Source organism: Orbicella franksi, chromosome 1 (assembly GCF_964199315.1).
Source record: "Orbicella franksi chromosome 1, jaOrbFran1.1, whole genome shotgun sequence".
Taxonomy (NCBI): Eukaryota; Metazoa; Cnidaria; class Anthozoa; order Scleractinia; family Merulinidae; genus Orbicella; species Orbicella franksi.
Window position 1 is genome coordinate 39,769,439 of NC_138145.1, and position 22,005 is coordinate 39,791,443.

General features: G+C 37.9%; 2 protein-coding genes and 1 pseudogene across 3 annotated transcripts in view; 1 reads left to right on the top strand and 2 right to left on the bottom strand.

The window, feature by feature from the left end:
• The window catches only part of LOC145482149 (uncharacterized), a 181,214-nt gene that overhangs the window by 108,325 nt on the left and 50,884 nt on the right, over positions 1-22,005 (bottom strand). The gene's annotated exons all lie outside the window — the stretch shown is intronic.
• The window catches only part of LOC145500278 (uncharacterized), a 154,164-nt gene that overhangs the window by 107,714 nt on the left and 24,445 nt on the right, over positions 1-22,005 (bottom strand). Inside the window, exon 5 of the mRNA XM_081479803.1 lies at positions 3,815-3,818. Within this exon, the coding sequence (XP_081335929.1) occupies positions 3,815-3,818 (4 nt within the window). The remainder of the gene's footprint in view (positions 1-3,814; positions 3,819-22,005) is intronic.
• On the top strand, positions 7,912-20,846 carry LOC145482082 (nephrocystin-1-like; annotated as a pseudogene). Its single transcript, XR_014048721.1, has 15 exons — positions 7,912-7,946; positions 8,253-8,325; positions 8,781-8,818; positions 11,410-11,494; positions 11,804-11,895; positions 14,502-14,565; positions 14,950-14,987; positions 16,124-16,206; positions 16,674-16,750; positions 17,474-17,567; positions 18,118-18,230; positions 18,450-18,523; positions 19,031-19,081; positions 19,442-19,558; positions 19,869-20,846. The product of XR_014048721.1 is annotated as a nephrocystin-1-like (transcript).

The window sequence follows — 22,005 nt, forward strand, 5'->3', positions numbered from 1 at the left end:
TAGCAAAGTAGAAAAATCGACAAAGAAAGGAAGCCTTGCGTATGTGCAAAAGAGAATCAATTCTATTTCGAGACGGGTAAGTCAGCTGATGTCGCCATGTTTAACATTTGTCAGTCTTTATACAGTGATCAGTGGTAAGCTTACAATGATTCTCAAATATAGCACATCAAGACCATTTTCAGTGAAAATAATTGAAGAAAGGGAAACGTATTTTACCAAAGCAAATTAAGGTCAAAACAAATTAGGCAGACAGCTGCAGGTCTCTTTTTTTGCCATTCCAGTTAATATTCACCCCACCCACCCCCCTCCCATAGTTGAGGTTTCCTGACTCCCTCAGAAAAGAACCTATTAAACAGTAGGGCTTCAGAAATTAATGTTTTGTGATGCCCTCTTCCGAAAAAATATATCCCCACTATCCAGCCTGTTGATGATGACAGAAATTTACTCTTGGTATTGTACCCCTTAGAAATAATTGTTTTTTTATCATAATACCTCAGAAAATCTTGTCTATGGGTTACTCCACCAGAAAAGCCATCTAGGGTGTGTGTGTGTGTGTGGGGGGGGGGGGGGGGGGGGGGAAGAGGGTTGGACATAACATAGAATGGTCCTTACTCAATACTTAATAATCTGTTTTTTTGAAGGTTGACAAATTTTACACTCGTCTGGATGGATCATCATTTAGATTCTTTTCTACACATATAGCATCTGGAGCAATTTCCGAAACATTCTCATACATTGTCTTAAATTGGAATCTTAAACCAGCCAATTCCTAAGTCAAATGCATGTGTTTTTTGTATCCATATTACACCTGCTTTCAGTGCTACATGCATAGGTAGCACCTTTCGACATACCGTGTAATTTGGCCTACATCAAAAATGTAAGCATAACTGACTTCTTTACGGTCGAACTCTACTTTTAGTCATGAACAATGGATTTATTTGATGTCAAACTAAGGTTCTAAAGGAGTATCAAGAAGTCATTCTGGGAAAATAAATTGACTGTTTTGAATGTTTACACCTTGCAGATATTAAAAGTGGCAGCAGCCCAATTCTACTGGAAGTCACTATTGAGAGCCCATCGACTACACTAAAGTCATTTGAATTATCCTGTAAATCAGGAAACATGCGAAGTCCGCAATCTTCTTCAGCCATCTTAGGTCAGTAATTATCATATAATTGTCATCCATTTCTTCTGGTAAATATAACCAAAAAAATTTGCCAATTCAGTTACAGTTAAATGGTCTTTCAGTTATTTGCATAGCGTGTCGAAAGATGGCATGTTGAAAGATGGTCAAAAGATGTCGCCTATGCATGTAACACTGAAAGCAGGTGTAAATGTACCTCAAGTGAATTTCTGAACATTACTGATGATGATTCAGAAGACATTCCTACCACTTCCAAATGTTGCAAAGATTACCGATCTATGTCATGTTTTGGTCCTTGCCACTTTGTCTTGCATGGAGTCAGCTGAAAGAAATGAATAATGTTCTTGGTGAAGCTGGGCAGGTGTTATGACATATTACAGACAAAAGGGATGTACTATACCTAAACCATTAAAACTTATCCACTGATTAAGTGAAAAGGGAAATGAGCAAATGACCGGAAAAGAACCACCAAAATATCTTAAAGAAATATCTTAAGCCCAACAAAATCACTGAAAGTAAGCAAAAGCACTTCCAGTGTCATTACTGAGAGCTGACTGTAAACAGACAGCTACCCAAGCACTGATATTCAGGCTAAGCAGAGTGCAATCATCACTTCAGACTTGCAGACTTTCACTTCAGTTAGCCTGAAAAGAACATTTTACAGTTGTCGCTCCCAATAGTGATAAGGGGTTTCACCTATTTTTATTTCCTTTTGTTTGTTTTGTTGGTTTCAGTGGTTTTGTATGTTTTGCTTGGTTTTGTCTCACTGGTTTTGTGTTTCTGTTTTGGGTTTAGTGCATGCCCTGAAATGAAAATGCTGGTAGAATGTTTGTGCTCTTAATGTCAGTTTCAGGGCTAATGATCTTGTTACAAACATTGTAAACATTCACTGACATCATGTACATTGATTTGTCAGAACTCTCTGTGATATCGATATCTTTAGTCCCCATGTTCTACAGATGTAGTGCATTGCACTCTTATACTGTAAGGAACTGTGCAGGGTAACAAGAAAATGGTTTTAGATTGGAGGTAGACAGTATTTTTTTTCCTTCTCTTAGCTGTGACACATTTAAAACAGAAATTGAATTGCTTTCAAGTGAGATCTCTAGTCTCCCAGAGGTATGAACATTTTACATTGTTTATTAAGTTAGTTTCTCAAACCATGACAAGTACATTGAAAAGCGTTTTAGTAAATTGGAAAGTATGCCACAAATTAGCCAATCATGTTGCAAGTTATACCTGTTAGCAAAATTACAAACATCGGAACACAGTTCACAACTTTATTCTGAGCAAAGTATATATCTTTGAAGTTGAAGGTACAACAAACCATATAAATTATTTATTTTTGTTTGCTAGGTATTGTAAAAGGTGAACAACATTTTTTTGATTTTTATCATCGTTATCAGGCTAAAAGTAATGGCTCTTTACAAGATTTCAATGAGCAGAAAAGGAAAGAACAGTAAAAGGTGGAAGAAATAAAGGTACATATTCAACAAAGTTTATTCTTACAGAAGAATTGGGGGAAGGGTTGTACTCTCTATAATGGCCTATACAGGGAGGCTCCAACCAAAAGGGGTACTTTTACAGGCACAGGTAAATAAAAGGGTAGGGATTTCACAAGACAAGTTGAGGTATATAAAAGGGTAGGGATTTCACAAGAGAAGTTGAGGTATATGAAAGGGTAGGGATTTCACAAGACAAGTTGAGATATATAAAAGATATAAAAGGGTAGGGATTTCACAAGAGAAGTTGAGGTATATGAAAGGGTAGGGATTTCACAAGACAAGTTGAGGTATATGAAAGGGTAGGGATTTCACAAGACAAGTTGAGGTACATGTATATGAAAGGGTTGGGAAATCTGCCATTTACATGTAGTTATTTAAAAGTGCCTTATATTAAAGTATTTTGCACTTTATGGCTGTATCATGCAAGTTAATAAGTTCTACATGATAATGGCAAGATTTCCTTTTTTGGCAATTTATTCATAATACAAAGATATTATACAAAATGGGTAGCTTTTCTGTCAAAATGGTATACAAAAGGGTAAGGGGTTGGGGCTAAGGGTGGAGCCTCCTCATATAGAACTTTGTATAGTACCCCCCTACCCCTTTCCCGGGATGTTAAACAAATATCTCTCACGCCTCTGGACATAACAAGACTCCTTCCTTATAAAGGAACACTTTCAGTCCCAAAGCTTGACTGTGGGGAATCTCTCTCGACAACTCTCCAATAGGACTTTTAAGGCCAGTGTAAAGAAAAAAATAAAAAGAGAGATAGCAAAAAATAAATAAATAAATAAATAAATAAATAAATAAAATAAATAAAAAATATGTGTATGTGAACATTGAGTACTGTGCAAAAGTACTGTAGACAAGTTTTGTTCATTACAACAAAATACAACGCTTGTCTGTTTTTTTTCTCATTGAGAAAAAAAAGAGGTTTTAAAAAATCAGACTGATGTGAAATTCTATGAACTTGCTTATATACATGTACTTGATTTTGATGCTACTTGCAATTTTCATTGTCATCTAAAGAATTGTGTCAAATTTTTGATGGATTTTCATTCTGAGGTGATTCAGAGACTTCTGCAGTTTTGTGGGAAGACACATCGTTAACAATTTTGCATTATTTTTGTGCAGAACTGCATACCAGTGTTGTGCAAGTCTTTACTTTCCTTACTTACTGGCACCATGCAGTTGTTTCTTCTTCTTTGAGTAGATGATGTTATAATGAGAGTTGATAATATGTAGGACGTAATGTTACTTTACATTATAATACAAGTTGAATTTGAGCACCCTCTGATTGGCTTAAAAGTGTTGTTTCATTAGAGTATACATATAGAAGAACATACATGTAGAGGTTTCGCTCGCCAGTGTTAAATTTGATAATTGATATACAAGTAATGATGTCTAAACCATAAAACACACTCTCTTGCGGAGTCCAGTGTTCTCTAAATTTATCTTGTGCTCTCAAAATTCCGTCATGTTCTATGTATTTGCTAGTCACATGTGCAGAAAAATATTTTTTCAAGTATAAAATGTCCACAATTGAAGTAGCAACGATAATGGACTGCCTTAAGCAACTTATAGAACCTTTGTCTTGAGCAGCTGCTAAATCTCGCCTCATTTACATGTCTGGAGACATATATTTATGTCACTAAGAGTTCAATATTTGCATGCTAGTTTCCTGAGTTACTTCAGGTTGTTGTCACAAACAGGAACAAATGGGTTCAGCTTCTGTCAGTAATTTTTTTTGACATCAAGGTGTTTGATGGACATATAGTGTCAAATGAAACAACGTTTTTAAATGATCTACTGTATCAACAACGGCTTACTATACTGGACATCGCAGCTGGAATTTAATCCTTGTTTATCCGTCTACAAAGAAGAAGAATGCAAAAATCGTTGTTTCATGCTTACGAGGTGTGGAGAATCCGTAATTTTAAATCGTATAGTTTTATATACCAGAGGTCTGAGTTCCCTTAGCGAATATTTTAAGGTCTACCTGCGAAAGCCAGGCAAAACTATTACCTTTTGTATGATGACTGCTTTTTTAAACGTTCGATTTTTACATATGATCCTCACAGAAACTATTAATAATATTTATAATTACTAACAGTTTCATTTTACAGTTGAATTGGTAAGCCAGTCAATTAGATCTCAACTATAGATTTTTTAAGTCTGAAACACGGGGCTAGTGTCCATTGTAAAAAACCACAATGTTTTGACTGCAATAGAAGTTAAATGCAAGTCATTTCGAGATTAGCTGTGCCTTAAAACAAAAGCCATGTGCTTTTGAAGGAATAATTCTAAAATTACCCAGCTATGCATTTTTATACCTTCAGGCTGTAGTTGTTTAATTCATCGTTTTTGTCACAATTAACTGTCCATGTTCTCCGCAATAAGTTTACGTTTTACTTGTAGCTTTTTAAAGTTATCCTGATGGTTCATAAACCCTGTTTTGATTTAGCGAAAGTTTTGTTTTGCTTATGTTGATTGCTGTGATCCTTAGAGGCGGGTTTACATTGTTTAATAGATTAATCGAGGTTTACAAGAAGCGTACTAAATACAACTGCAATTCTGGGAAGGGACAATTCTCTACTTCTTTCGTCAAACAAAAACGAAACGAAACGAAAAACCCAGTAGATATTCAGTCTACCTTACATTATACATGTATGCAAAATCTTTCTCAGTTCAATCAAACGAAAAATCAGTGAAGCTTGAATAATTTATCTCAATTGATAACAAGCAAAATGCTCCTTTCAATCTACATGTATTCACATTGTTTGTACTAATTAGCGCACAGCAGTGCATTGTAAAATCAGATAAAGAGCTGATTCAGTGTTCACTGAGTGTACAAACGTACGTGCTGCTAAGGAATATCTATCGAGTGTGTATCTGCTGGACTGATGTTCGTCATACATAATGGTAAACCCCTCTTGAACTTTCCATCATAGCTGACTTATTTTAATTTACATTTCTGTTTGACAGAGCAAACTTGACAGAATTTCTGAACAACTAGAACCCGATGAAGTTGAGGAAGACTATTTCAGGTAATGATTTCAGCACCAGATTTATTCATGCATATATCTTGCCTTTTTTGTCTCTTCGTTTGCTTCCAACCGAAATAAGATATTTCAATTATGCCTTCAAGATTTTAGTATCGTAGCCACATAAACATTCACATGAACATTCAAAGCAGATACCCTAAATTTATAAGTCGTTCATAAATTCGGCCCGGGACTTGTAGTTTGTACTATTGAAATAAGTATTTTTTTCCTAGGGACCAGCTAAATCACTTGACGGATAAGGTGTCTTTTTGCTCCACAAAACCTGTGTAGTGTACTCTATGTAATGAAAAGAGAGCTAGTTACTTTTTTTTTTCTTTTTTTTTTTTTTAAGTGACCCCATTTTTCCGTTGTATCCACACTCTCTTGTGTCAACTGAAAGTGAAGTCACTGGCGGGATAGTATTTGTCGATGTACCACTCCAAACCATTACATAGCTACCGTACAATGTATTGCATTTCTCTGTTTCCTTTGTTGCAACATTTCAGAAAGATGCAAGAAGGCGATGTTGGTGCATCCAACAGTGACTTGCAGACAGATAACGCTGATGACGATGGCACGCACATGCCAGAGAAGTGTGTTGAGAGAATGTGACCTTGCTTTCTACAGAAAACTTTCAAGGAGCTGCACTACTGATAGGCCGTCTAGTCATTTCATTATGCATGTTTCTTTTTTTTTTCTGCGCTTTCCGTGGTGAAGCTCAATAACATGTTTCCAGACCTTAGAAAACCAACAAGAATGGTGTAATTTTGTAGAATAGTACTTGAGAAACGAGGCAGATGAGAGGAACCCATTAGGATGATTAACAGAGGCCAGGAGGGGTATATAGATAACAATATGAACCGCTTGAAGCTGAAGCTCTTTGCTCTCTGTTGAAAGTTGAAAAAAAACTTTTACACAGAATGGTATTCCCTTGAAAATTTTTTTCTGAGCTTTTAGTCTGAGCTCGGAACGCCTGTATATTGCGAATGGTGACTGAAACATTGGGTGCTCACCTCAGTAGATCTGAGCAATCTTAATTTATGTTTTTAATTTACTTCTTTACAAAATAGTGAAGACGAAGATGAAGACGATGATGATGATGACGAGAGTGAAGAGGAAACCACGACAAACATAGTTATGGTGAGTCAGTTTTATTTCAGATACACTGTAGTCCGAATCACGGCATTTCATGAAGCGTGAGTTTCAACCCGTCCATGTAGGCAAGATCGGAGTTCCATCTCTGAAAGTTTATCTGTTTCCGCAGTTCTGGTAGCGTGAGAACGCAGATGTATTTTACGTCTGCGTTCGCAGGCTACAGTTCCCGTTGCTAAGCAAAATTACAAATTGTCCTGGCGCCATGACACTTCGGAGATACTTCGCTAGTGTTCGTGCTTAGTTTTGATTGGTCTATAACAATCGGAAACTCTTCCACTACTTTTATCGGAGATTTGCCATTATTGTAAACGTTTGTTTTCTTTAAATGCTTCTAGGTCCTCAAAGTTGAGGCGCTGAGTGATTTTACAGGCGAACAAGATGGTGATCTTAGCTTCAAGAAAGGCAAGATTTTAATAGTTATCAAAACGAGGTATCTGATATTATTTGTATTTGTCATGCGCAGCAGTCGTAGTAATAAGCTTTGAGGAAGAATTGATTTTGCATTGTAATAGAACTACTATCTTTGCCTTCAGACTTCATCTTCCGCATCAAGCAAACATTTCAACCCTAATCGAATATCAAAATTATGCTTTTTTTGTAACTAAAGGAATTTTAACTTAGACCTTCTGAGGGAACTTGATTAGGCCAAGAGAACCTCTGAAACATTTCAGAAGTTCGTCGTCCCACTCCACCTCAAAAAGAACTCGTGTTTTTCAAAACATTGTGATTTGAAGTGATTTTTCCCGCCACTTGAAAAGGTACGTGCCTAGATCATACGTGATTGGACAGTTTAGAAATGCTCGCGCGTTGATCGTTGAGGATGACGTAGTTTACGTTTGTTTCGTAGTCTTGTCAGCAGGATGTTTTGTTTACGATGAACAAGCGATGTGTGGTTTGTGTGTTTAAACGACTGGGCTCTTTTTAGGCCGTAAAGGAAACTAAGCTAGGACTGAGCTAGAATTAAGCGATGTCACTGTACCTTTAATGTTGAACTTTTTTTTCTGTTGAAGTATTTTAACTTGTAAATCTTTCCTATTTTTGTTGTAAATTCTAGTGAGGGTGGCTAGTGGGAAGCTGAAAACGCAGCCGGGAAACAAGGCGTTGTACCGAAAACTCTTCTTAAGGTTAAGACTGGAAAGTTTTGAGTTGGTTTGTGTAATCATCAAGTAAACGGGTCCGTTGTTTTTGAACTCAAGTACTTTAGTGAGTGTAAAAGGTGACAGTATGTAATATGTCGGCGCTTCACCTGAAGAACAGTAGATTGACTAAGCGAGTTAGTGGTGACATACTTTAAGAATGATGATAGCAAAAAATACTATTGGTTCACCTTTCCGACAGTTTTTTGCTTACTATCTGTGGATCGTAATGGTTGACTTGTGTTTAATATCCTTTCATTTTGATTAGATTATCGAGGAAAGCAGTGAAGAAACCTCACCAGAGAAGACTGACGGAGAAGATTCCACTGTAGTAAAGAAAGGTATTTGCTTGATGCGGTAGCAGGAGCACTTTGAAGAATGTTAAGAACGGTTTTAGCTGATTTTCTGTTGGCGGATTGTTTGTGTGTCTTGCTTGGGTGATTTGTTCGCCGAACTCAATTCAAGGCTCGCACTGTAACCATTCACGGCAGTCAAGCTGTTCTTTTCTAACCAATCAGCAACAACCTTCACTTGGCAAGCGCGTGTTTTCCCGCGCTTGGCTCCGAATGCAAACACCGTAACTGTTAGAAATCCTCTTGTGGTCTAGAAAAGAGACATGTTCTAGTTTATTTATTCAGTTTGTATGCAGTTGTCAATGGACAGCGTTGGTCTGGTAGATGAGAAATAAGCAATCCCTTTTAAGATGTGGTTTTTTAATCACCAAGCAACTGCCTAAGTGAAGATGTACGATTAAATACTTAGTTTGCTTTATTTTGTTTTTATTTTCTCTGCAGAGACAGCAGACAAAGTTCCCTAGCTTCCAAGGCAAAGAAGGTTAGCTCAGTTCTTTTAAAAGTAACAAATCCACTCGTCAAGAAACTCAGTTATCAAAGCATTACCTTCACCGCACTCTTAATTATTTTTGTAGATTTTGTGGAACGGTTTGTGATTGTCAGGTTTCCATTGGAGCGCTACTACCGCTTTGATCGTTGAGATCGCCGAAAAAAAGGTTCACCTATCGTTGCGATAACATGGAAACGATTCCTGAAAGATTGTAGCTAACGTTGCAATTATAAATATCCCACACTTCACTGGTGGTTGTTTGATCCCGATCCTCTCGGAGAGTTTCTTATCTTATGTAGTGATCGTGACGATCATATTGTAATCATTCTTTAGGTCGCATTACGCCTTGTAAAGATACCCAAGGTGCTATTCGCACAAGACGGGAAAATTTAATTCGTTTTTTTTTTCCTGGGTGTTCAGCGGAAAAAACTCTTTGGAAAACTCTTACAAGAGATTCTACTCAAGAGGTATGGTAGTTGTTTATACGAATGTATTTTGTGGCAATCCAATCTGTCTGTCTGTCTGTCTGTCTGTCTGTCTGTCTGTCTACCTGTCTGTCTCTGTCTGTCAGTCTCACTCTGATCCATCAGAAAGGGCACATATATGAATCCAGTGAATTAATCAAACCTTGAAGCGAATGGATATAGTTGGAGAGTAGCGCACGAAAAAGTGTGCGAACGAGCGAGTCACGATTCTTTTTCTCATTGGATGACAAAGTGGGGCGAGTTTGCTTGAACTGTTCGTGTAGCCTGACTATGTAAACCGAAGAAAATGGAAAAAGATCTTTCTAATAACGTAGTTCTCGTGGCTTTAATTATTTTAGCAGAAAAAGTTAAATGACTTTTTTTTTTCCGAGGACAAAGGAGGATATCAGAAGATGATTTTCAGTCCGTCTTTGACACATGCGTGCTCAGAAAAAAAAAAAAATAATAATAAAGAAGAACTCCAACTTCTCCAGCTAGGTGTCGAACCTGAGACTCTCTTACTAGTTCAGATGATGTGTTCTGAGGACAGCGTGCATGTTACTCGGACGTTGTTTATGTGCACACTGGATTTGGAGCGCGCGCTCATTATCTGCGCGAGCTGTTCAATTGTGACGTAATATTATCGACCGCTTACTTTCAAAACACAACGGTATTTTTTCTTTCCTATATTTCTGGTTATCATTTCTGGCTTCCGCTTTCCGCAGCTGATCACTGGCAAACGGAAAATGGCTTATTGCGCTACAATTAATACATTCGAAGAGGTATTTTCAACTTTTTTAAAATTTATTTATTTGGGTTTAGTCTGAGGAAAACCTTACTCTTAAGAAGCTACCGTATTTTATTACACTATGAACTGCAAGTTTGGGAGTGAATTTAGTCGGCTTTTCTCAACGGCTATGCACGCTTTGACATCAACTGGGTACAAATCTTTTATGTAACGGGACAGCAGCGCTGTCGTTGTTTGTCTCTCAGTTTTCGTCCCAAATCTTATGTTGCTTTCCTCGCAGATGTCATAAAAACTGCTCTTTTCTTTTCAATTATGTTAATGATTGGTTCAAATTTTATTGCACTTTTTCCGAATAAAGCCCGTCTGTAGCTTGAGCCTCGTGCTAAAACGAAAGAATATATGTTTGTCAAAATGCTGGGAAGCGAGAAGATCCACATTTTGTTGGCGAAAAAATTACTGGAGTTCAACTTGCTTTGAAACCAAAATTTGTATTTATGTGATGTTCGCTACTTTCAGTGGCTATGAAAGCGATATTTGAGAACTGAAAAATCGGTTTTCCTAAATTTTCAAACGTGGACTACCTTAAACTAAGTTAAAGCTAGCCCTATCGAAGTGAAACATCAAAATAATTCCTCTCGTTAAACTGAAAACAAATCACCACTATCGCTTTGCGCTGGCCATTAAATACAACTTACGAGAGCCAATGTAAACGATCAGAGACAGTTTATTTTATTTTAAATAATCTGTTTTCTTAGTCTAGTCATGAATTTAAACAACTTTATTTTTACTATGGTGTATTGCATTTTGTTTTTCTACAGCGATATTTACACCTGTATCAAACGACAAATAAAATATCAGCGACTGAGACGTTTTCTTTTAAATTCAAATCAGAATGAAATAATTGTTTTGCAAAGCGTAAAATCTGCATTTGCAAAACTCTTTGTCGATTGCCACTTTGGCATTGTATTTAAGCGTTGGATTTTAAACGGATTTTGTGCTAAATGCTGCAAACAAAAATCGATTTTTATCCAAATAACCATATTGTGAGATAATTGCAAGAAGAGTAGACAGAATTTAATTTACATCGAAAGCAGCTGTAAAAACAGACACAAAACAAAGTAAAGTCGCGACCGTTTCTTTTGTGAACGAGCTTTTGAAAGAAATGTCAATTTTGATTGTAGTAAATTTTATCTCTATATGCCAATTTCTGTTGGGAAGAACTGCCGTCAAAGTTGTTGGAAAAATAAAAACCTGTTATGTTATTGGTTTTCAGTTCGCGTTATATCAAAACCGGTTTGATCATCTGTTACTTGACTGTCTGTTGGAAAACAAACCTGTTGTAAGCAAGTATGATAATTTTATCTTCTCAGACAGGCACCACAGATGTGCTTAAAGCCATGGGCGCGATGCCCAGTGGATTTCGCTCAACTGCGCTTGGAATAATGGCGAAAGAAGGCAAGTTGCTCTCTATTTCAGCTCCACTTTAGAAATGTAATTCTTGCTCTTGATTAGCAGATATTCTGTTCGTTGTTTATCGTTCTTGTATCTGAAAAAATAAATGAAAGCGCTGCAAAGAAAATTTTGATTTCTCCATGAAACTGTCATAGAGTGGGGGCGGTATTTTAGAGGGTGCGGGAACTTTTATTCGACTTATATTCCAGGGGATATTTACCACGTGGTATTTCCTTTTCCATATTTAAATTCCGTAGTTTCTTACTTTGTCTAATGCTGCATGACTGACTTATTGTTTGTTTCTGTTTATAGAAAACTGGCAAACTAGCTCTTGGGTGATGCCGAAACTAAGTCAGTCTAATGTAGCTTTTCGAGACATTACTTGGGATCCCGTCAACAAACAGGTGAATAATTGTTATACACTACTTGTTAATCTATGAGCTGAGTTCTCTGTGGATGTTAAGTGATACTGGAAGTTCACAAATATCGAACGTCCTTAGAAGTGTTTACCTTTCCATTGCTTGTGTTTTCATTTTCTTTGAAATCGTAGGAAACGGTATAACGGCGTGCAAAGAAAACTAACTTTGTCATTCTCACTGGACCCTAAAGGTTTCTTACGAATATAATCTCTTAAGGCACATCTGTAATTGGAATGTCATCAAAAATATTCCCGAAAAGTACTCCGCTCGCTCGAATTAATTATTCCAAAGATAATTTCTTTTCCTGCGTGGGAAAGAGTACCATCAATAGAATTGCTAAATTGGCAGAGGAATCGAGTTATACTCTTAATCAATGTTTATTTATTCCGAGAATCTACCCATTGTCAGAGCAGTTCACCCTCAACGCAGTGAAGTGCAAACAAGTACAAAAAATAGTCACATCAATGGCGAGTGGTAAAGCCCCTGGGGTTGATAAAATTCCAATCCATGTGATCAAAAATCGTTTACCTGCTATCTTGCCATCATTAATGTCTATTATTAACGCTACCTTTGAGTTTGACACCTTCCCTTTGGCCTGGAAAACAGCTGAAGTGACCTCGATACCCAAGTTTGGATACCACGACATTCCAAACAATAATAGACCAATTTCACTACTCCCTGTCCTCTCTAAAGTCTGTGAGCGTGTCGCTCACAATCAGCTTACGTCATATCTACTCTCGAGAGGCCGTTTATCATCCTAACAAAGCGGAAATAAACAGTGGCATTCAACGGAAACATCTGTCATTCAAACAACTGACGAAATCCTAAATGCCATTGACAAAAAGAAACTAACTGCAGTTGTCCTTCTTGATCTAAGCAAAGCTTTTGACAGTATTGACCATCAAATACTTCTCGCTAAGTTACAGGACATTGGTGCGTCCAGACCTGCGATAGAATGGTTCGGAAGTTACTTAACCTCTCGATACCAATTTGTGCGAATAAATACAACTCTGTCGACCAAACTACCTGTTAGCTCTGGCGTTCCACAAGGGAACATCCTTGGCCCATTACTCTTTAACATCTATGTTAATGACCTCCCTTCTGTGCCAAAAAATTGTTCATCGCGGTGTTACGTCGACGATACCAACCTACTCATGTCATTTCAACTCCACGATGAGCACGAAGGTGAATAAGGACTTGTTAGGTTTCGGAATAGGTGCTTTGATAATCAACTTTTACTCAACCCAGATAAACAAGACTGGTGATATTCGACAGCCGGTAAATGACTGTTAAGGTTAGCGACTTTAGGCTATTTCTATTGGGGAAGGAACTCGAGCCCGTTAACGCTGCAAGAGACCTTGGCGTCACACTGGACTCTAATTTAACATATAATGAGCATACTGTATCCTCATGCATGTCACGATTAGGCCAAATTAACCGCGTTAAGCATATTTTTGGTAAAAGCGCCTTTATTATTATTATAAATGCCCTAGTGTTTAGTAAATTATCCTACTGCTCTTCTGTTTGGAGCAATACTACTCCAGCTAATCTGGACAAGCTCCAAGCAGTACAGAATTTTGCTTGTCGCATTTTGTGCGGCGCTAAAAAGTTCGATCACATAACTCTTTTGCTACAAGACTTGCGCTGCCTACCAATCAGGCAACAACTTTTTCCGTTTTGCTGTTCTGGTTTTTAAGTGCATGACGAGTTGTGCTCCGGTGTATTTGACATCTAAGCTCGTCAGAAGATCCGCCGTCTCGACAAGGAATACCAGAAACTCTCAACTTTTGAACATAACACTCTTCCGCACTGCTAGAGGCCAAAGAACCTTTTAATATAGAGCGACTTCTCTGTGGAATGAGTTGCAGCCTGCGCTTAAACTTAGCCCATCTGTGACGATTTCAAGCGTTTACTCAGGCAAAAGCTTCTTAATGACTGCTTTATTTAATTTTAGTAACCTTTATCTTCTTTTATCATTGTCATGTACTTAGTTTTTAATTTTGTGATGTAAAATTGACTCTGAAAAGCCCCGTGGGGACGAGCCAATAAAGTATGTATGTATGTATGTACTGCAAAATCCACTAGCCGCGGGCTATCGGATACTACTTTCTTTGCATGTTGCTGATAATTATCAAGAAAAATAGTTAAAAACTGCTTGAAGAAATAAAGGATACTCAAAAGCTTGCATTTGAGTGAACGTCTTGTGACTCAGCATCCAGTCCTCTAAGCTAAAGAAGAACTCGGTCACTGTGTCTTCTAAAAACCATTACAGAGTACATGTAGCGTTGCTTTATCATTAAGCTGATTTTTATGCTTCAGAAGAGAAAATGTCCGGTTAAAATGTTAGGAAATGCAAAATGCTATTTAAGTCAGTTTAATATGATAGCTACATTAGTGGCAAAACTTGAGTCTTACCTTGCCCTACGAGTCAAAGATGGGGTTACATCTCTTTTTCCAATAATTGATATAAAGCTCTGCACTATGGTCAGTTCCGTGTGGAGAGGTTTGACTGTATTGTAACAATGAGTAAATTAAGTTTTAAGAAACACCTGATGGCATAGAATGAATGCATGTTGTTTTTGTCTTTGTAGTGTGCCACCAGTGTGTTTGATTCAGAGTGCCTGGCTCGTATAAATTCTAGTGACGATTCTCTAGGTGAGTGCCGTTGTACTGTTTATATTGTTTTCGCCAAAAAACCTCATTTTTTTAGTCAGCTCAACGGCGGTGAATTTTGCCGCATTGCAGTGTGGCATTGTATTAATGGTTTCATTGACGAGTGGGTGTTTGTGTTGCGGTCTGCATAAGAAAAAACGCGCCGCCCTGAATAAGGATCAATAAGATGTTGCACCCTGTCGGGTCGGGGAGAAGAAAACGTAGGATACTGACTGAGACTGCTTCTGTAGTTTTAACCAAATAGAACCGTTTAGAGGAGATATCAGACTTATAAGTAATGGTCCAGCGAGACTTTACGAGACAATTATGAGGCTAAATGTATAAGTCGACATCATGGTTTTACTGATCTTCGTTTCTTTCTCCTAGTTATTCTTTTTGAGTTGAACATGCTTTACAGAAGAACGGTAAGTACTGTTTTCTTGCCTACATTTCTGGATGGGCGTTGACCGAGTTGTGCGCCTGGGAGTTTTTGCGTAAAATGTAATATTTTGAGGAGAAACTTCCAATCTGACAAGTCTGGTTGCTTTGACTTTCACAATGTTAAGTGATGTCAAATCTTGGCCAATCATAGTGCCACTTTGCTTTTACTACATGTATACCATTCTACTTTAAACCTGAATTTACTCAGTAGTTTTGGTTTTCCTCAGTTTTCTCGTTCATTCACGGGACGGCAAGCTTTTAATGTCATAATTCGAATATACTTGGCGAAAACTAAATGACAGAAAATTAGGATAGAAAACGTCAGGCGTTTCAATCAGGCTTATTATAAAATAGGAGCAGCTCGTGAACGATACTTTTCCTACTTAGAAATTAATAACAGATCTGAAGGGAATAAACTACGCAAAACAAAGCAGTAGAAGAATTCTATGGTGGGCTACTGTAAAAAAGACTTGCAGCGATGTACTGTTCTTTCAAAAGTAGTCCGTTAATACTCCCTAGCCTTTTACAGCCAATCATATTCTGTCCTTTATTCTGGGGGGCTTTGGGTCATTCTCGTTGACTTTCACAAATAAGGTTCAAGTTATCGAAGGTAAACTTATAAAGAAAATGACCTGAGGAGAAAAAAAATTACCTCGACTTAGCCAGAAGTTCGAGTTATCCAGGGTAAAATTACCGTTAATTTTTAGAAGCAGGTCCAGGTAAACCAAATTTTGATTCTAGTTAGCGCGAGATTTGCGTCACCGCGGACGTCAACTGTAGCAATTAAAGTTACCCGTGGTCTAAAGAAACAATGTCATGGATGCTGAATTGAATCTATGTGGAAGACCCTTTTACAGTCCGTCGTAACATTCCTCAATCTTGAACTTTCTTGTTTGAATTTCGTTTCTTTTTAGTATCGCCTGTTTATGTTGGTATATTGTTTTGTACCATGTACTGTCTTTGGACCCTCCTATTCACAAGTACAGCCAGGATTTTTCGTCCTTACTTTACGCTGATCCATACACGTCGTTAAACTGCTCTTGAACGTCAAGTTTTCCATGATTTATAGATTAAACAGTAGTCTTTGTTTAACCTCCCTGTCTTTTTTTTTTTCTTGCAGTCCACCGGCGAGAAAAGTGAAGTATCATGTGGCTGGTGTGTGGTGAGACTGTTTGAAGAAAATGGAGCGCCAGTACCTAACAAGTAAGGCGATTAAAAATATATAAAATTAGTTATTATTTAACATGTAGACGATGGAGTATAAACCCCTGTTAAATGAAAGTGAAACGCACCATTATAACATGCAGTTATGATAGCGAATGCCATTTAGCATTGGCGAATTCCAGCTTCTCAGGCCAAATTAAGCCCGCAGTTTTTGTCTCGAAGTTTCGAAGCAACAGCTGGCGACATGTTGGCGCGATAACTTTCGGAGTGCTTTCGAGTGCTCGTGCTATTCTCAGATTGGGTAAGAAATATCGTAAATTTTACGAGTGGGTCTAAGAACATTTCTCTCCTTCTCCCCCTCCCCCTCCCCCTCCCCCCTCCCCCTCCGATAGTGCGCTTGCCTGTAGTGTGTCCAGTTGGCACATATTCTGCATCATTTAAAACGAGGCTTGGTCGGAAAAGTTTAGCTATGTGTGACGAAACACCGTTTGCTTGTTCTTTGACAGAACATCTGAGATTCTACTTAATGGAGGAACTCCATTTGATACTGGTGTGGACTTGGACCCCTCCATCAGTTTAAAAGGTAACCAATCACCCTCTTGTCAATAGACCTTTTTCGACTGGGCGGTTGCCCCATTTCAGACCATGTGATGATACTCTTGAGAATTCTTCCTTTCAAATTTTCAAATAGTCGCGTGCGTATAAATAAATAATTTTTAGATGAATTAAAAAACAATTCTCTTGATAATATCACGTGGTTTGTAATGGCAAAACAAACCGCCCAAGCGAAAAAGGTCCATATTCTTTAAGTGACGTAAACTGGATCCTGTTTTACTAAATTTCAGTTAAACAGGAACACCAAATAAAAAGGATGAAAAACTGCGGACGAGGCTTCTACTAACAGTTTTTTATATGAAAGAATAAGAGCTGAGAGTTCTTATTTGACTCTAAAATAAATATTAATCAACATTAGGTCCAGTCACAACAGTCCAAACGTACATTTCGAAATGCCTGCAAAAGGACAGCCATAGAAATATGATATATCTGCTTGGGTTTGAAATTCTCAGTATTTGTATTTCTCGTGCTTGTGAACAAGCTTTGGTCGTTAAGAAATGGACTTGTTACATAAATGGGAACACGTCTTGTTTTGCAAGGGAAGCAAAGTTCCCTCGACCTGAATGGAACTTGGGAAAAAAACCGATAAATTCTTGTGTTGGTTTTATTTCTTTATTGTTTTTGTTTTGTCTTGTGTTATTTTTTCTTTCATGTTCTGACATCGTTTCTGTTTGTTGTTTTTTCTTCTTAGCAAGCAGTAGCCGTTTCCAGCAAGTTGTTCGTTCTAATCGCCAGCCAGGGCTGACAGTGAAGCTGATTTCCCATCAAAAAAGAGAAATATATGAGTAAATCCCATCATTTTGTATGTATCCGTTTTTCTTGTTAAACTAACCTCATTTGATGCGACTGAGATTTACTTATGATGAGATCCGTACATGTCTTTTCGATAAAATAACTAATATCTGACGCCGCATCCTATTTAGACCTACCAATCAACAGGTTATAAAACACTGTTTTCCTTGACTTTGTTGACTTTCAAAGGAGCTGAACGATTAGCTTTAAAAACTCTTCAGCGTTTGATTATTTATAACTAGTAAGATTATCAATCACTCAGATGCAAATTTCAACGAATCATGGTTTCGCTTACATGACGTTTGTCAAGGATGGTGCTTGTCACGTTGGTTCACTTCCGGTTCATCGGTTCCACAATTTACAGTCGTATACAGTACTTGTCTTTGTTTTATGATATCTCTTAATGTTTGACTTAAAGTTCTATGCAAGAATGAGAATCCAAGTTTTGATCTCAATGCCCTAATTTTTATTTTATTCTCCTCTATTTGTTGTCATTGAGCAGTGACAATATTTCATAAGTTGTTATTTTGTATCTCTTTGCAGCATGTTACCGGACACTTTATTAACATGTCACATGTACGCTCAATTCATTTCTTTGTACCACCAACTGCTGACCGAGGTTGTAATGGGCGAAGGGCGCGACTCACAAGTTGAAGGTAATTTTTGGACTGTTTGGTACATGCGCAATAACGAAACCTCTTGCTCGTGTTTCTGGCTTCTTTCATGTTCTTTCCATGAGGGAAGCATTGGTATTAATATTTAATACGAGATTGTAGAAGTCTTTAATAGAAACATTACTATACTAAGTTAAAAGTAAGCATTAACTTAATTTCAACTCTCATTTTACTAAGCAATGATTGTATTTCGTGTTTCAGGCTTTATCGTGGATCCTGTGATATCTACATTTTCCAAAATTCTTTATACCAGTGACGTCATGGATGCTCTGAAGGTACGCGCGTGACTATCACGTGAGCACACATTAACAATCCCAAAGGAAGCAAGCATTTGGAGAAAAAGTACAAGATTAAAAGGATAGTAGAAAGCTACAGTTTATGAAATGTGATTTTGTGACAGGATATTCGGAAAAAGACCCTGCCAAAAACGAGAAAACGTCACTATTTTACAGACGACCCTCCAGCCCTGCATTCTAATGGCTGATAGTATAGGAGTAGCTCATCCAATCAGATTGCAGCATTTGCATTAGTACACTGGTAGAAATTCTACTAATACAACATATTGGCTTAATTCGAATCATTCCCCTGACCATCTGTAAGGGCAGAAGGGCACAACTTTGAGGGCTGGCAAAATTGTCAATTTTCCGCCCTATAAGTCTCAAACTTTAAAATCGTGTTTTCCAAACGATGCATGTATTTCATAAATATTGAAATATAACTGTGGCTTCATATGAAGCTTTGAAAAGTTGCAAAAAACATTACCATAACTTTAATTTTTACAGCGCTGCTGGGACGAGAAGAACAATCGAGAGCTGAAGCGATCTCAACAACGAGTAAGTAATGCCGCAAAAATGCTGCAGTTTGCCCGCCTTTTTGTGATAGAGTCCCTCATTTTAGAATTGGTGGCTAATTTATCGTCTATCTATCACGCTACAACCCGACACGTGACTAAGAACCACGAGGAAATGTCTCTTGAGTGAAGGAAATGGATCCTTACAAATCAATATCGCTAAGAGTTGTACTCAATTTATTTTCTGACTTATTCAATTTCTTTTGTTAGACACTACTGTTTAACTTCTGTTAAATAGTATTTCACTCTGTACGTTCTCTTTTACGGCACCCGTACAGATATTTGTGCTTTACTTTATTAATATTGTTCTCATATCCAATCGGTGGTTTGTTGTTTTGTTTAGAGGGACGGAGCGCACATGCGGAGATTCTTCAGGCAGGTTTGCATGGACAGTGTTTTCCCAATATTAAATTCCGCTGAATTGCCACCGTACATCTAGGGTAACGACGAAAGACAAAAGGTGAGGCCATTGTTTTCTCATTTTCAAAAAAACTGATGCATTTATTTCCTTCTCGGTTGCTGCCCAAGACTCTAATGTCTGTCGCATGAAGGGAATAGGAGTGTCTCTACTTCTCCTGTGGAAATTCAAAAAACGTATTTTATATCAGATAACTGGATGGTTTTCAGTATTATTTGACTTGGATCAGGAAAGCTTACCAAGGAAGGTGTTTTCTCTAAAAATTTGTGGATCAGACCGTATGACATGCCTATGTACATTACCATATTGAACCATCCAGAAGAACCATTTATTATTTGTATTTTTTTTTTAGGAACGGCTTCTTTGGATTCTTAACCATTGCGACAAACGAACTGCTCTAGAAAGTTTACTGTCTCCTGATAGACTTTACAAACCTTTCAATGCAGACCGCTTCACTCTCGACTTATCAAAACTCGCGGCAACTTGACACTCCAGAACACACGGTTTCTTGACATACACTTTAGCACAAGACTGTCCGCGCAGTGCAATTTGTGAAGCACTATGTCGACTTAACCATGTCATGTTGGTGAAGCACAAACCGGATAAAGTTTGAGTGTTTTCATATTACTGTATGTATATACGGAGGCACTCTGTCACGTGACTTTGACGTTCTTTTCACCTGTTAGTACGTCACTGTCAATCCCTCACCGGCATTTTGTACTCCTGTTTCTGTTTTTTTTTTTTCTGTGGGTTGCGCTGTATCGAGATTTTCCGCTCCTCGTGCGCGTTTCTTTGTACGATTGGTCCTAAACTCAAGTGGTAAAGCTTATTGCGATTTCGCTGAGACTCTTCCCATGCCTTCCCTGGTCCGTTAACCCGTAATTTCGCCACTCTTCATTTTCTCCTACTTTCTGTGCCTTGTTTTCCCGCATTGTCGAGAGAGTTACACTGTATCGGTGTTTTGCTTATCTGCCGTCGTTTCCTTGCAGTATATCCTAACCTAACAAACTTTAGTATTCTTATTATTGTTAGGTTAAGAGAAGGGTGTAAGTCATGATACATTTTCGGGAGAAGGGGCTTTCATATCTGTTTAGGGTCTATGCTTTCTATTTAAACAGTATTTTGTTAATTAAATCGTATTAAAGGAAAACTGGTTTGTCATGTAATTTGCAGCTGTAAATGAATAGCATGGTATAATTTAATTTTCCTTCTTATCCCTCTGGACGGGTCCCTTGTGGTTTCTATCCCGCCTTCCCTGGTCCGTTAATCGGTAATGCTGCCACTGTAGATTACTCAAAGCATTTCGTACCCCATGTTTTCTTTTTTTGGGGGGGGGGGGGGGGCTACACTGTATCAATATTTTGCGTTTCTTTCCCATTTCCTCGCTTGTTTCGTCGTGAATCCAAGTTATTACGCCCTCTACACTTTGGTTGGGTGTGGTGATATTTCTTAATTGCCTCCCCTGGTCCGTTAACTCTGTGCATTCGTCCCTGCATTTTGAACCCCTGATAACGCGCGTTACCCCATGTGCAATTTGCGTTCCTGCGCGCATTTCCTCTGTGTGTTTTCTGTGGTTTTGTCATATTTGCAAGACAACATTTCAAGATTTACTGGCAGGCTCGAACTCCTGAAAATCATGCATTCCTTCCCGGCATGCATTTGCTAATTTGCTCTTTGCGCGAGCAGATCATATTAGTAATGAAATACTGGGAGTGAATGACTTCCAGAGTGAACTGTAGATTCTTAGCCAATGAGAAAAGAGATAATGACCACAGTGTGTGATAAAAACAATGAATTTTATTTACCTTAATTCTACACATTACAGTTCCGCTAGAAATCAGTGGCCCTCAAACAAATAACTAAAGTGAAATATAAAACGGATTAAGAATATTACAATATGCAACAGAGATAAGCAGAAGTTGATCGAAATTAAATACAAACGTATCATCGCAACTTCATTGCAATCATAGAAATGATGCCGTCCCCAAATTATTAATCAATAGTAAAATGGTGGCGAAAAGTGTTCTAAAATGTGTGAGTTTTTCAAATCACTACCTAAACTGAGTGATTGTTACATATTGCAAATTCTGTCAGTCAAACAATTTGTAGATTCGAAAAATAGCTGATGGTGCAAAGAGCAAATAAAGAAAAAACATGGGGCATCTGCTATAGTCACGCAGATTACGTCTGAGAAGACTGGGAAGAGAGATAGAATGAAGGCCCGGAGTGTAGGACGCGCCCTCGTTTCTATGATCCCCTCGAGTCCATGAAGTGAACTAGTTATCGAGTCCTACAAGACCAAGTTGTTGAAAATTATGGAGGTTTTAGTTTCGCTTGAGTAAAAGTACCTTTCATTGTCCTGAGCTTTCTTGATTTAACCGGTGGTAAAAGCCAAAATAAAAGAAAAAATAAGAGAAAATGCACGTAAATCTTGGGGAAAAACTACAATTGAGATTAAATACATGCCTTTTCATCAATTCAAAAAAGAA